The following is an 11,193-nucleotide window of genomic DNA, read 5'->3' as shown; positions in this document are numbered from 1 at the left end:
GGGATGACGTTGGAATTGCTCAACTGTGTGTCATATGGCTGCTGCAGTTAATAATGGAGAGTCTCCTTTAGCTGAAGCAGGAGGAGCCTGCGCTTTTGGAACAGGAAGATCTAGGTTCTCCTCCCGTTTCTCCCATGACATTCCTAATAGCCCCTCCATGTAAGCAAAAGGTGGCCTTAACACGAGGCTCCAAGTCCAAACTGGGAAGCTTGAGCCAAGTGACAATCAGTTCCCCTATTATCAACCCCAAATTCCCCCTCAAAGCCGTGAGTCTTGGGTCAGATCAAGGACTGGGTTCTTCACACAGTGCGGAGTCCAACGGCATCTGGAAATGATCTGTGGGCTAAACTAGGAGAAGACTTACTTGGACTTGACTGGATAAAGTAGAGTAAGATGCACAGGGAAGAGGAGATTTCACACAGTCTAGCACCAAACTGTGTCTACACAAGGCAGCGGGACTGGTAGAACTTGGGTTTAAATTGACACTTTATGAAGTTAAACCGTTGTCAAAGGGTTGTGTGGACCGTGGACCCTCTTGTTTCAGGGTATTTCAGTTCAGTTAAACCTGTTCCTAATCAACTTCAGTGAAACCAAAATAAGCCAGTCTCATACTGAAACAACCGTGTCCACACTGCCTTTAGCACCAGTTTGGCTGGAGAGGTTTAAATTCACACCTGAACTTATACAGTACCAGCATGTTACATGACTCACCATTCTGGAGCGCCCCCTCCTGGTCAGACCCAGTGTTGCAGCACTTCTGTCTCTGTGTCCCCACACCCATCTTTAGCCTCCATCAGTCAAGCCACTTTAAAGCATCCAACTCCTTCCAGGGTAACAGAGTCCCTTAGTTCAAGTCAGACAATATTGTGGAAAGGTGTTGTCCCAGAGTGCCCACTCATGGGCTCGGGTGGCCCTGCAGGCACCTTGCCTCAGTTTCCAAAAATAACTCACAGCTACAGTCTTTAAAATATCATCCTTCTTTTCCTGGGCTCTAAACAGCAGCCGCCTCCCAAGAGAGGCCCTTTGGCCCCTCTTTAGTTCAGAGTTTCACAGGCCTGCTCCCGGGGGCTGAGTTCTTCCCCCCAGGCCGGTGAGGCCGTTCCCTCAGAAACTCTGACTGCGCTGGGAGCCTCCTTTTGATTCACCTGCCCTGTCAGCTAATCAGTCTCTTAACCCTTGCCAGGTGGGCCTAATTACCCCCCCACACACACACACACCTGTGTGCACTGGCTGGACCACATCCACTCTACAAGGCCCCAAGCCCTTAAAGCAACATTGGGGGAGGGGTGGGTAGCCCCATGGCTTCCCTCTCCCAGAGGCCGACCGCTCCAACAACTGTTTCAGTTATATCCCAGCCTTCATCTTGTCTCCATGGACCCTGCTAACGGGTCTCTCACTCCACCCGCTCTGGCCTTGAAAGGCCAGTGCCCTGTTACAAACATCAAAGCAAATCTTGGGCCCTGTGGAACTCAGCTTTCAGACCCTTCTTTACAGGCAGGCTCCCAGTGGCAACAGCCTAACCGCTGGCTCCTGGGCACCAACCATTTGGGATAGGGCCCGGTCTACCCTTACCCCGAGGGCCTCTGTCAGGCCACAGTCCTCAGCCACTTCCGAGCTCCAACCTGGCTTCTTGCCTCACCTCAGAAGATCCTGTGTGCTCCCCCCCTTGCTGTTCATCCTTTTTTCCTCTCTGGCTGCCCTCTCTCCTCAGACTAACTACAGCCACAGGAAACCTCCTGCTCTTCCCCAGCTGGTCTAGCCTGCCTCTTCCACTGCAGGGGATATTGGCAGGGGTTCCTTGCCCGGGACCCTCCCTCCAAGCTTCCTCTTCCTTCTTTTAAGTCTCACACCCTGCACAGGTGCTGTGAGATAGGACTAATTGCACAGGGCTAAATGGCCCAAGCAAGTCACTTCAGCTCAGTTTCTCAAAGGCATTTAAGCTCCTGACTTCCATTGTAATCAAAGATATTTAAGTGCCTAACTCCTACTGAGGATTTGAGCCTTGGTTTCCCTGTCCCTCAGTTCCTCATCTGTGCAATGGGGATAAGAGCAATGCCTTGATAAATATATTAAAAGATTGTGTAGTGCTCAGATTCTGTAATGATGGGGGCCACAGAAATCTCTAGGATAGATTACCTTTGTTAGTTAATCTTCAGGGTACAGGCTGCACCTTGATTGGGCTTGTGTTAACTTCTTATCCATCCCACCTTGTATTTAGCTGTGACACTCTGAAGACGAGCTCTGTGTAAGCTCAAAAGACTCTTTCAACAGTAGAAGCTGGACCCATAAAAGATATTATCTCACCCACCTTGCCTCTAACTGCAAGGTAAGTGATGTCCTCAGTGGCCAGTCAGTCAACCCCCCTGCCTGGCACGCTTTCTAGTGCACGTACCTGTGGAGAAGAGGAGTGTCGTCAGAAGAATGTTTTCCACGCTGGAAAGGAAGCAACCAATGGATGCATCGGATAGAACCTGAAAGGCAATGCTGCATGTAGAGGAAGAGAATAGGAACCTTACAAGAAATGCCAGGGGCTGGGATGGTGACTGACACTTCACACCCTGCTATTGTGATTGAGAAATGATCTCATTTGCAGAGTTAATAGTGGGACTTCAATTTACAAATGAAATATAAAAGCTACCCAGAGACTATCTGCCATTTTAAGGCAATAATGGTAATCACTGCTGCCACCACCTGTGTGGGTTAAACCGAAATAGTCAAAAAAATCTGACTGTCAGCCTGTCTTCAGCACCTGATTTATTAATGAGCACTCACAAAACATGCTGTAGGGTTGCCAACCCTCCAGGATTATCCTGGAGTCTCCAGGAATTAAAGATTAATCTTTCATACCAAAATTAGCAACCCTAATTGGCAGCCCATTCGCTTCAGCATGTTAAGTTCCTATAATATGTATGTGAGGATTTTTTTCAACCAGATTAGATCCTGAAGCTTAAATGCATTAAAGGGAACCACGAGGGAAACATTTCAGTTTGGTAGTTCATGGACAGCATTTTTCCCACCTCAAAGATGGCAGAACTGACTCCCCTCTATCCTTGACATTGTGGTGAGGGGAGAATTGTAGGAGCTGCATAGTCCTTGACAAGCTGTGCCCTCAAGCCAATGACAGCGCCCAAGCACCATCATGAGAACAATCACAACAACAATTTGCGTGGTGAGTTTAAAACGGAAAAGCAAAACAGATATTAAAAAGCCTTTTGAAACCTTGAAATTAAATGCACCGTGGGACAAAAAACACACGTGTATATATAGCTTTATTGAATACTGTAGATGTTTCTTGGTGGAGAATATTAAATAGACCCTAATTGCCAGACGAGAGTGAGTGACAAGCTTCACAAGGCCAAGAATGATGACTCTTTGCAGAATGGTAATTACTGCTGCATTATGCTTAGTGCTTTCAACAGAGAAAGAAACGCTCTACAAAAAGGCTAAAAATGTACCTGTGGATCAGCTCCCATTGCCGCATTTAGATATCTAAGAGGTGGGAATATAGAAAACAGGACCTTGAGGTTCAGCACACTTGTTAATTACCTGTGATTCACCAGCCCAGTGGTGGAATTAGCTCCCTGCTGGAGGCAGCCTGAAGATTTGAAGAATATCTGCAACTTGGGAACAGAGAAATTTTGTATTGTTTCAGGAAGGCCAGGCAGTTGGTGCAGCGTCAAAGCTTTATTATTTCCAATTCTAAAATGTTACATAACACAACGAGGGAGAGAAGGGACAGTCACAACATCCTAGTAAACGGAGACCCATTCACATTCCCTTTCCTGCCCACCCCCCAACTAAAAATGCAGGCATCTGTTACTGGTTATAATGAAGATAAAGACCTGGTTGAAGACATGTAAACACATATTAGGGTGAAGTACACCTTTAAGGGATGAAAAATCTCTTTAGTAAAAAGTATTAGCAGAGTTGCGCATGTCTGCATACTGCATTTGCATGGGTGGATGTCTACACTTCACGCTGAAGGTGTACATTCCAGTTCAAGGAGCATGCTAAAAATAGAGCATACTCTCAGCTGTGGGATTGTTCCCCTGAGTATGTATCTGGGATCACTGGCGCTGCTGCAGTGATTTTTATTTTTAGCTATTTTTAGCATGCTAGCTTGATGAGAGCTAGTGCAGGTATGTCTCCTTGAGCTGAAATTTGCACTTTCCAGCTCAAAGTGTAAACATATCGATCGTCAACATGGATTGGGCCTGGCTCTTCTCTCACTTGGGGCCTGTATCCTGTATCCACGTCAACAGGTTCCAGATCCGACTCTGAATCAGGGGCAACTCTGCTGAAGTCAACAGAGTTATACAGGTGTGAGCAAGGGGTGAATAGGATTTTGGGACAGTATCAGCCCCACATCGATGTTTAAGCAAGAGTGTTTCACAAAACAATGTTAATTGAAGCATTTTTAGGCTTTAAAGCAACCCAACAAAGCAGCGAGGAGTATGTCAGGAGTAAAACATCCCTCCCGTAGTGTTGGCGATTTATATGTGCTGGTGAACGAGAACCAAAGAGCAAAAGTGGCTGTGAAACACAACGAAACTGACTAGGCGGTTTTCATTGTCCAAGCTGAGTGAAGTATAACAATGAAACAAGCAGGGTGGATGGTGATAAGGAAAATTCGATTCTGCCTTACTAACGCAAAGTGGTGGTAAATAAGACACGGAAGGAAACTGGGTTGTAAAAAACTGGGGTAACAGTTTCAAAAATGCCCCTGAAATTTAGATGTTTAAGTCCCATTTTCAGAAGTAACGTAGGCCAGATTTTCAAAGGTATTTAGGCACGTGAAGATGGAGATAGGCGCTTTTGAAAATCCCATTTGGCACCTAGGCATCCATCTACATCTTTAGGTGCCTAAATACCTTTGAAAATCTGGCCCTACATGTCTTAGTCTCATAACCCAGACCAAAAGTTAAAATGCCCATCCCGTAGCACATCACCCCAGCAAGCAGCACAAAGAGCAACAGCAGGGTGCTTGGTTGGATGCAAAACCACTTGGGGTTGGGAGCCCCAGTACCTGATCTCATTTACCTTTATCCTATAGTCATTTGTAAAATCCAATGCGTGTGTATGTACATTGCAGGGTACTTTCCTATTAAAAACAAATATTCCCCCACCACCCCACCCTCTCATAAAACCCCCAATTTCTGCAAGTCTCAGAAGCAATCCTCAAAAACAAACTGCTATATATATTCTAATAACCCTACACTCAATTAGTGAGCCGGGAAGGGGGAGGAGAAATTGTGTAAACAGGTCAGCCTGGCTAGTTTACAAAGGGGAAGGTGACTCACTAGTGGCAGTGAATTGCTTTTAAAGTGATCGGTCGTCCCCGGACAGCACTCTTTGGAGTCTCTGGGTCTCTTTGCAGAATATGTGCCTCATGCGAAGCCCTTTGAAGGACTCCCATTGATCTCTGGGCTTTGGCTCGGGCCTTAAAATGCTTGATCACTTTATAGGAGTCATGGCCTTGGCCTCTAGGCATCTGCCAGACATTGGGGAAGAGTGTATACCTCAGAGAAGAGGTGGGGATGGCACCAGACCAGCAGCTCTCTCCAGTTTAGATCAGTGCCAAAGACCCAAGTATTAGCGCATAAGAAACTGCAGCCAGACAGATGCATGAGATCTGGGGACAGCAAGGAGAAAACACAGACCTGGCTTCTTCCACCCTCACAAGGGAAAGCAGCCTTCTTTTTAGAACACATGGCTGAGATGGCTGCCCAGTGCCATCAGCGTTCTCCCACTGAAAGGTAAAACACACAGAGTTGGCAGCACAGAGAGAGGCTGCTCACAACACCAACTTCAACACAGCAGAGACCAGAAAGGAGAGGAAACATCCTACCGGAGAAAGATTAAAGGAATCACACCAGCCATCCTCTTCCATGGCTCCCTCCCTCTCTAAATAAATGACCATCCCCAGCAGGCAGCCATATTCAAGAAGGGCCCTTCGAAGGGAGGAGGGTGGAGCGCCATCACATCGGCTAACGGGGATCCCTGATTAAAACAATAATAAACCCAGTAATAACTGCGATGAGAATACTCAGGATGGAAACCTGGCCCCACAGAAGTTGGTAGCAAAGTTCTCACTGACTTCAAGTGAGCCAGGATTTCACCCTTGCCGCTTATCGAGGGACGTTCACCCTGTGCAGAGAGCAGCACAAGGCTATGAGCCACTCACACGCTCTATTTCAAGGGCTTTCCTGACGTGCAGGCCCGTGGGCAGGGTGTGGGTGTGAATCTCACATAGCGCCGTTCACCTGTGGATCTCAAAGCACTTCACAAAAAACGGGCAGAACTCTTACAAAAATCATTTACAGGCGAGGAATCTCAGGCACAGAGATGCACAACGTGATTTGCTCAAGGTCGCTCAGTGAACCAGGAATACAACACAAGTATCTTGATCCTAGTTCAGTGCTCTCACCACGCTGCACTGCGATGTCCTTACCGAGGTGGGTAAGTGTTGGGCTCTCCATTTTACAGAGGGGGGGGGAATGAATCTCAGTAGAAATACTAATACACAGCTGGCTGGCTTCCATGGTGTCACCTGCTCCCTTCCTCACTCAGAAGAGCATCCCTCCAACCCAAACGTTTCCAATTCTTCTGCAGCCAGCAGGAGGCAAAAACAAAAGCGGGACAAACTACGCCGAGCGGACAGCAATGTCTCTTTCCAGCCAACGGCAAATAAATTAAGGTCTGTGTGGAATCACGGCGACTCAGAAGCCACAGAATGCCGGGGTTCGCTCAATCCACGTGGAGAGTACAAGACTGGATGTGTCAGACAAGTGTGCTGGATCCAGGTCAAGCAGTGAGACGTCGGCTCCCATCAGCACCAGGGACTTGGGTGGATGCGTCGTTTGCCTTTGAAATAAATAAAGACAAAGATTTGGTTGGCTGTGGGAGGGGGAGCATCTTGATAGAATTATTTTGTGTTGCTTTCACCTCCTCGGCGTCATTTGAAAAGCTCGCTAGGAACAGCAGCGATGAGAAGGACTGTGGATCATTACGGGGGGCTGCGTCAGCAGTCAAGCCCCATTAAACTTTATTAAAGGAAGCAGAGCTGAGAGAATAAGGACGGGAGGAGAGAATGGGTGAGAAAGAAAGAAAACGGAAGGGTTGCTCATGGAACAGGAGAACTGGTTGAGCTGCCTTCTTCACTGAACTCCTGGGAGGTGCCGAGCCTCAACTCCCAGGGTTTCAAAAGGAGTTTATGATGTCCAGCACTTTTATAGATTCACAGTGTTTATGGCCAGAAGGCATCATTAGCTCATATAGTCTGATTTTCAGCATATCACAGGTCATTAAATTTTACCCACATACCATTACATTGAGCCATGTGACTTCAGTTAGATTGAAGCATTTCAGTCCTCAGGAGAGTAAGCTATTGTGTAGAACAGGAGAAACTGAGGTGCCCTCAAGCCCCTGCGATAGCATGAAATTGATTAGGTGAGATGTACCCAGACGATGCTAGCAGGTGACTCACCTCACACTGCAGAGGAAGTTGAACCCTCTCATCCCCCCACCAAGATCCCTGCCAATCTGATAGGGGAGGGGAGGATTCCTTCCCAGCCCCACAGCTGGTAATCATTTTGACCCTGAGGATGTGAGCGAGAGACATCAGCCTGACATCTAAGAAAGAGGACTTTTTGTACCATCTCACATTGGCCCATGCCAGCATGTCCTATCTCCAGCTGTGGCTGCAACCTGATACATCAGAGGAAAGCGACCCCCCACCCCCTACCTCCAGCAGATTACATCTAGCTAATTGTGCATTGGGGAAAAATCCTTCCTGACCCTTACAGGCAACTGGCTCAAGCCCTGAAGCATGAGCTTTGATTATAGTTACTGTCTTAATCAGTCAATTTGGTTCTCTCTAAGGCGCAGGGAATGAACAGGGGGATTCAGACTCCACAACCAGAAGGGACCACTGCAACCACCCAGACCGACCGCTCCCTGCACATACAGGCCATAGACCTTCCCCTAGAAGTTGGATTAAAGAGCTCCGTCTTAAAGACTCCGAGCCACAGGGAGCCCGCCCCCTCCCCTGGTAAGCTGTTCCAATGTTTAATTATCCTCACAGCTAGGAGACTGCATCTTATTTCAAGGTTGAATGCCTCTGACTTCAGCTTCCAGACATTGAATCTTGTTATGCCTTTGTCAGCAAGGCTGAAAAGCCCCCACTATCAGATCTCTTCTCCATGCGCAAGCACCTACACAGGGTGAGCAAGCCGTCGCTCATCCTTCTCTTCGAGAAACCGAATAAACTGAGCTCCTTACGCCTCACGTTGTACGGCTTGATTTCTAGCCCCCAGATCACCTTCGTGGTCCTCACTGAACTTTCTCCAGTATTTCCACCTCCTTCTTGCAGGCCCCAGACTGGGCACAGTATTCCAGTAGTGTCCTAAACAACGCTGCGTAAGGAGATCACTTCCTGCCTCTGCTTGATAGTCCCTTTTACACATCCAAGGACCACATCACCCCTTTCAGCCACAGCACAGCACTGAGAGTGCTTCCCCTGCTGGAGCCTGGAGCCTCTCGCCCCTCCCCCCCAGCCAGCATGTGGCCCCCCAGCCCCCGAGCGCTGCGTGGGAGGTGTGGCCCCCCAAGTGTCCCCTGAGCACAGGGCAGGCAGCACGGCCACAGCGTCCAGGGCCCCTGCAGCGCTGGGCGGCCCCAGCCACTGCAAGTCTCAGCCACAGGCTGGTGGTGGCTGCCCTCGCCCCAGCCGGCTTCTTGGAAGATGAGCAGCCTGCCTGGGCTGGGGCCAAGGGCAAGCAGGAGGGGCCTCAGGGTGGAGCGTGGGTGGGGCCATGCAGGGCTTTTTGGGGAGGCCCAGCCTCCCCCACCCTACGATATGCGCCGCCCATGCATTGGATCCAGTGGAATTTAGCCCTCCTGGAGGGCTGGGGACAAAATGAGAATCACAAGACAAACCCACTGGAGCCCTGCACAGCCCACCCTCTACAGGGGGAACCTCCTTCTGGTGATCAGCAAACCCCAGGGCACCACAGAGCCAGGGCTGGCACAGAACAGCCAGATTCACTGTGGGCCGTGCTTGGACTGGGGCTTTTTTCCTCCCCTTCATTTATAAAATACATCCCCCAGCTCAGGGTACATCTGCAGAACCTAACACCCCCCCCCCCCAATCATCGCTCCCCAGAACTCAGGCCACCTCATCGTCCTCTGGGAAGACAAAGGGCCTAGCACTGGGCCCTAACAGGCAGCACTTGACCGTTCGCAACCTGAGCCAGCTGGCACACAGTGCAGACAAGTCACCCTCAGCGCCAAGTTGTGGGCCAACCAGGGTTCACTCAAGGCTAGGAACAGAGGAAATGCCAGCTTGGGTCGGACCAATATAAGGTCCCAATAGCCCAGCAGCCTGTCTCTGACTGCAGCCTGCACCAGATGAACGGTGTAGTAGGCAGTTTTAGAAGGAAGTCATCCCTGGGGGAAAGTTATCCCAAGCCCATGGAGCTAGGTGATGCTGAACATCAGCAGCCGTGGGCAGCATGGGGCCAGCTAGCCTGATTGTTAAACCACAGTTATAGTTCATAGAGAAAAGGAGCCCCAAGACTCCACAACCTACTGCGCCAGTACCCGTGGGGCTCCCATCCCCCTAGCCTCTAAGCACAGACCACACCCAGCCCCAGCTGACACTAGGGGCCAGATTTCCAGATTGGCTGAAAAGCACCTGCAGCTCCCAGAGGGATTGTGGGGGCTCAGTGGTTCTCAGGATCAGACTCCATTACTGCCCACTGTCCCAGTGACCTTGACTGGAATGGCAAATCACAGAGAGACAGACAGACAGACAGACCCTGCTAGCCAGAACTGAAGCCCTACAATAAAGGGCAGCAGGGCAAGATGCAGCTCCACATCCTGCTGGAAACAGAGGGCAGTTGCCCTTCCTCTCCTGGGCTTGGGGGAGCAGCGCTACCTTGCAGCCGCCCCTCCTCTTTAGCTTGCGCTTCCCAGGGCCAGCAGCTGGTGCACTAAGGAAGGCCGTGCGTTTGCTGGTGTAATGCATTCCCACTGGCTGGCGGTGAATCGCCAGGCTCACTTAAGCAGCAGAGCACGGCAGAACTGCCTCTGGCTAATCGAGTGGGGCGTTCTCTCCGTGAAGCTTTGGCAGCATGCACCGCCTCGCTGAAGCGTCTGCCTGCCATGGCTGTCACAGGAGGACTGCTGGTGGAGCCAGTTGCTTGCTCAGCCTCCCGCTGGCTAAACAAACCTGTTGGAACAAATTGCTTCAAGAGGCACTTGCAGCAGCAAAAGCCCACTGATTTAGGCAGCTCTGCGAGAGCCTTTGGGAACGGCAGCAGGGCCCACCCAGCAGGCACCAGGCGGCCTAAGGTCCAAGGCCACTTCCTGCTGGGCTAGCGTCCAGCTCACAATCCCAGTCGTACCTTTGCTGCTGCTCCCAGCCGAGAGATCGAGGACTGGATGGGCCACCGAGACAGAACTCCTCCTTTCTCCCCTACACACGGTTCTTCCCGAGCGATGGGGTGGCAAAGAACGCTTGCCTTACGCGCCCATCCCGTCCTCGTTCCGTTAACAGCAGCCTCCACAGATGCCAGTGCAGCACCTTCCCATCTGCACCGTGCTCACTCCACAGGGTGGAGAGAAATACAGGGAACGGCCACTCTTTTCAAGAGCCGCTTGTAAGTTCTGGGGTGCCCAACTGGAGATGCCTCACAGGAGCCTGGTTTTCACAAAGTGCTGAGCACCCACTCTCTGAAGTCCAGGCCTCTATATGGCATCTCAAATTGGATGTCCCAAAACTGCGGCGTCCAAATTCACTAGTTGCTTCTGAAGATTTAGACCCGTATTTAGAGATCTAGGCACAGATTCTCAAAGCTGCAGAGGGGATCTGGACACCCAGTAATTTTACTGGGAATTGGGCAGTCAAATGATGTGCCTTTGAAAAGGTCAGCCACAAATGTTACAAATACACTGGAAGTTCATGGCCTTTTTCACCAGTCCCTTGTCTTCCCCTACAACCAGACCCTTGGCCATGCTCCCTTCCCAACCCTCTCCCCTCCCCCTTCCCAGAGCCGGAGTGGGAGAGCTACAGATTGTCAGGGTAAAATTGCTTTGGAATCATCACAGGAACTCTTCAACAAGATAGCGACCTGGGATTTGTTCTTAGGATGCGAAAGGCATCTGAGAGTTGCACTTTGGTACAGAATTAGA

General features: G+C 50.0%; 1 protein-coding gene across 8 annotated transcripts in view; it reads right to left on the bottom strand.

Moving 5' to 3' along the window:
• Window positions 1-3,250: 3,250 nt before the first annotated feature.
• Window positions 3,251-11,193, bottom strand: part of RPH3AL (rabphilin 3A like (without C2 domains)) — an 86,155-nt gene continuing 78,212 nt past the window's right edge. For all 8 annotated transcript variants that reach the window (XM_034752841.1, XM_034752840.1, XM_034752843.1 and 5 more), the window contains one exon: window positions 3,251-6,864. In XM_034752841.1, coding sequence (XP_034608732.1) covers window positions 6,830-6,864 — 35 coding nt within the window. In that variant the 3' untranslated portion in view covers window positions 3,251-6,829. The remainder of the gene's footprint in view (window positions 6,865-11,193) is intronic.

This window comes from Trachemys scripta, chromosome 18 (genome assembly GCF_013100865.1).
Source record: "Trachemys scripta elegans isolate TJP31775 chromosome 18, CAS_Tse_1.0, whole genome shotgun sequence".
Lineage (NCBI taxonomy): Eukaryota > Metazoa > Chordata > Testudines > Emydidae > Trachemys > Trachemys scripta.
This window is presented reverse-complemented; position numbering and strand designations above follow the sequence as displayed.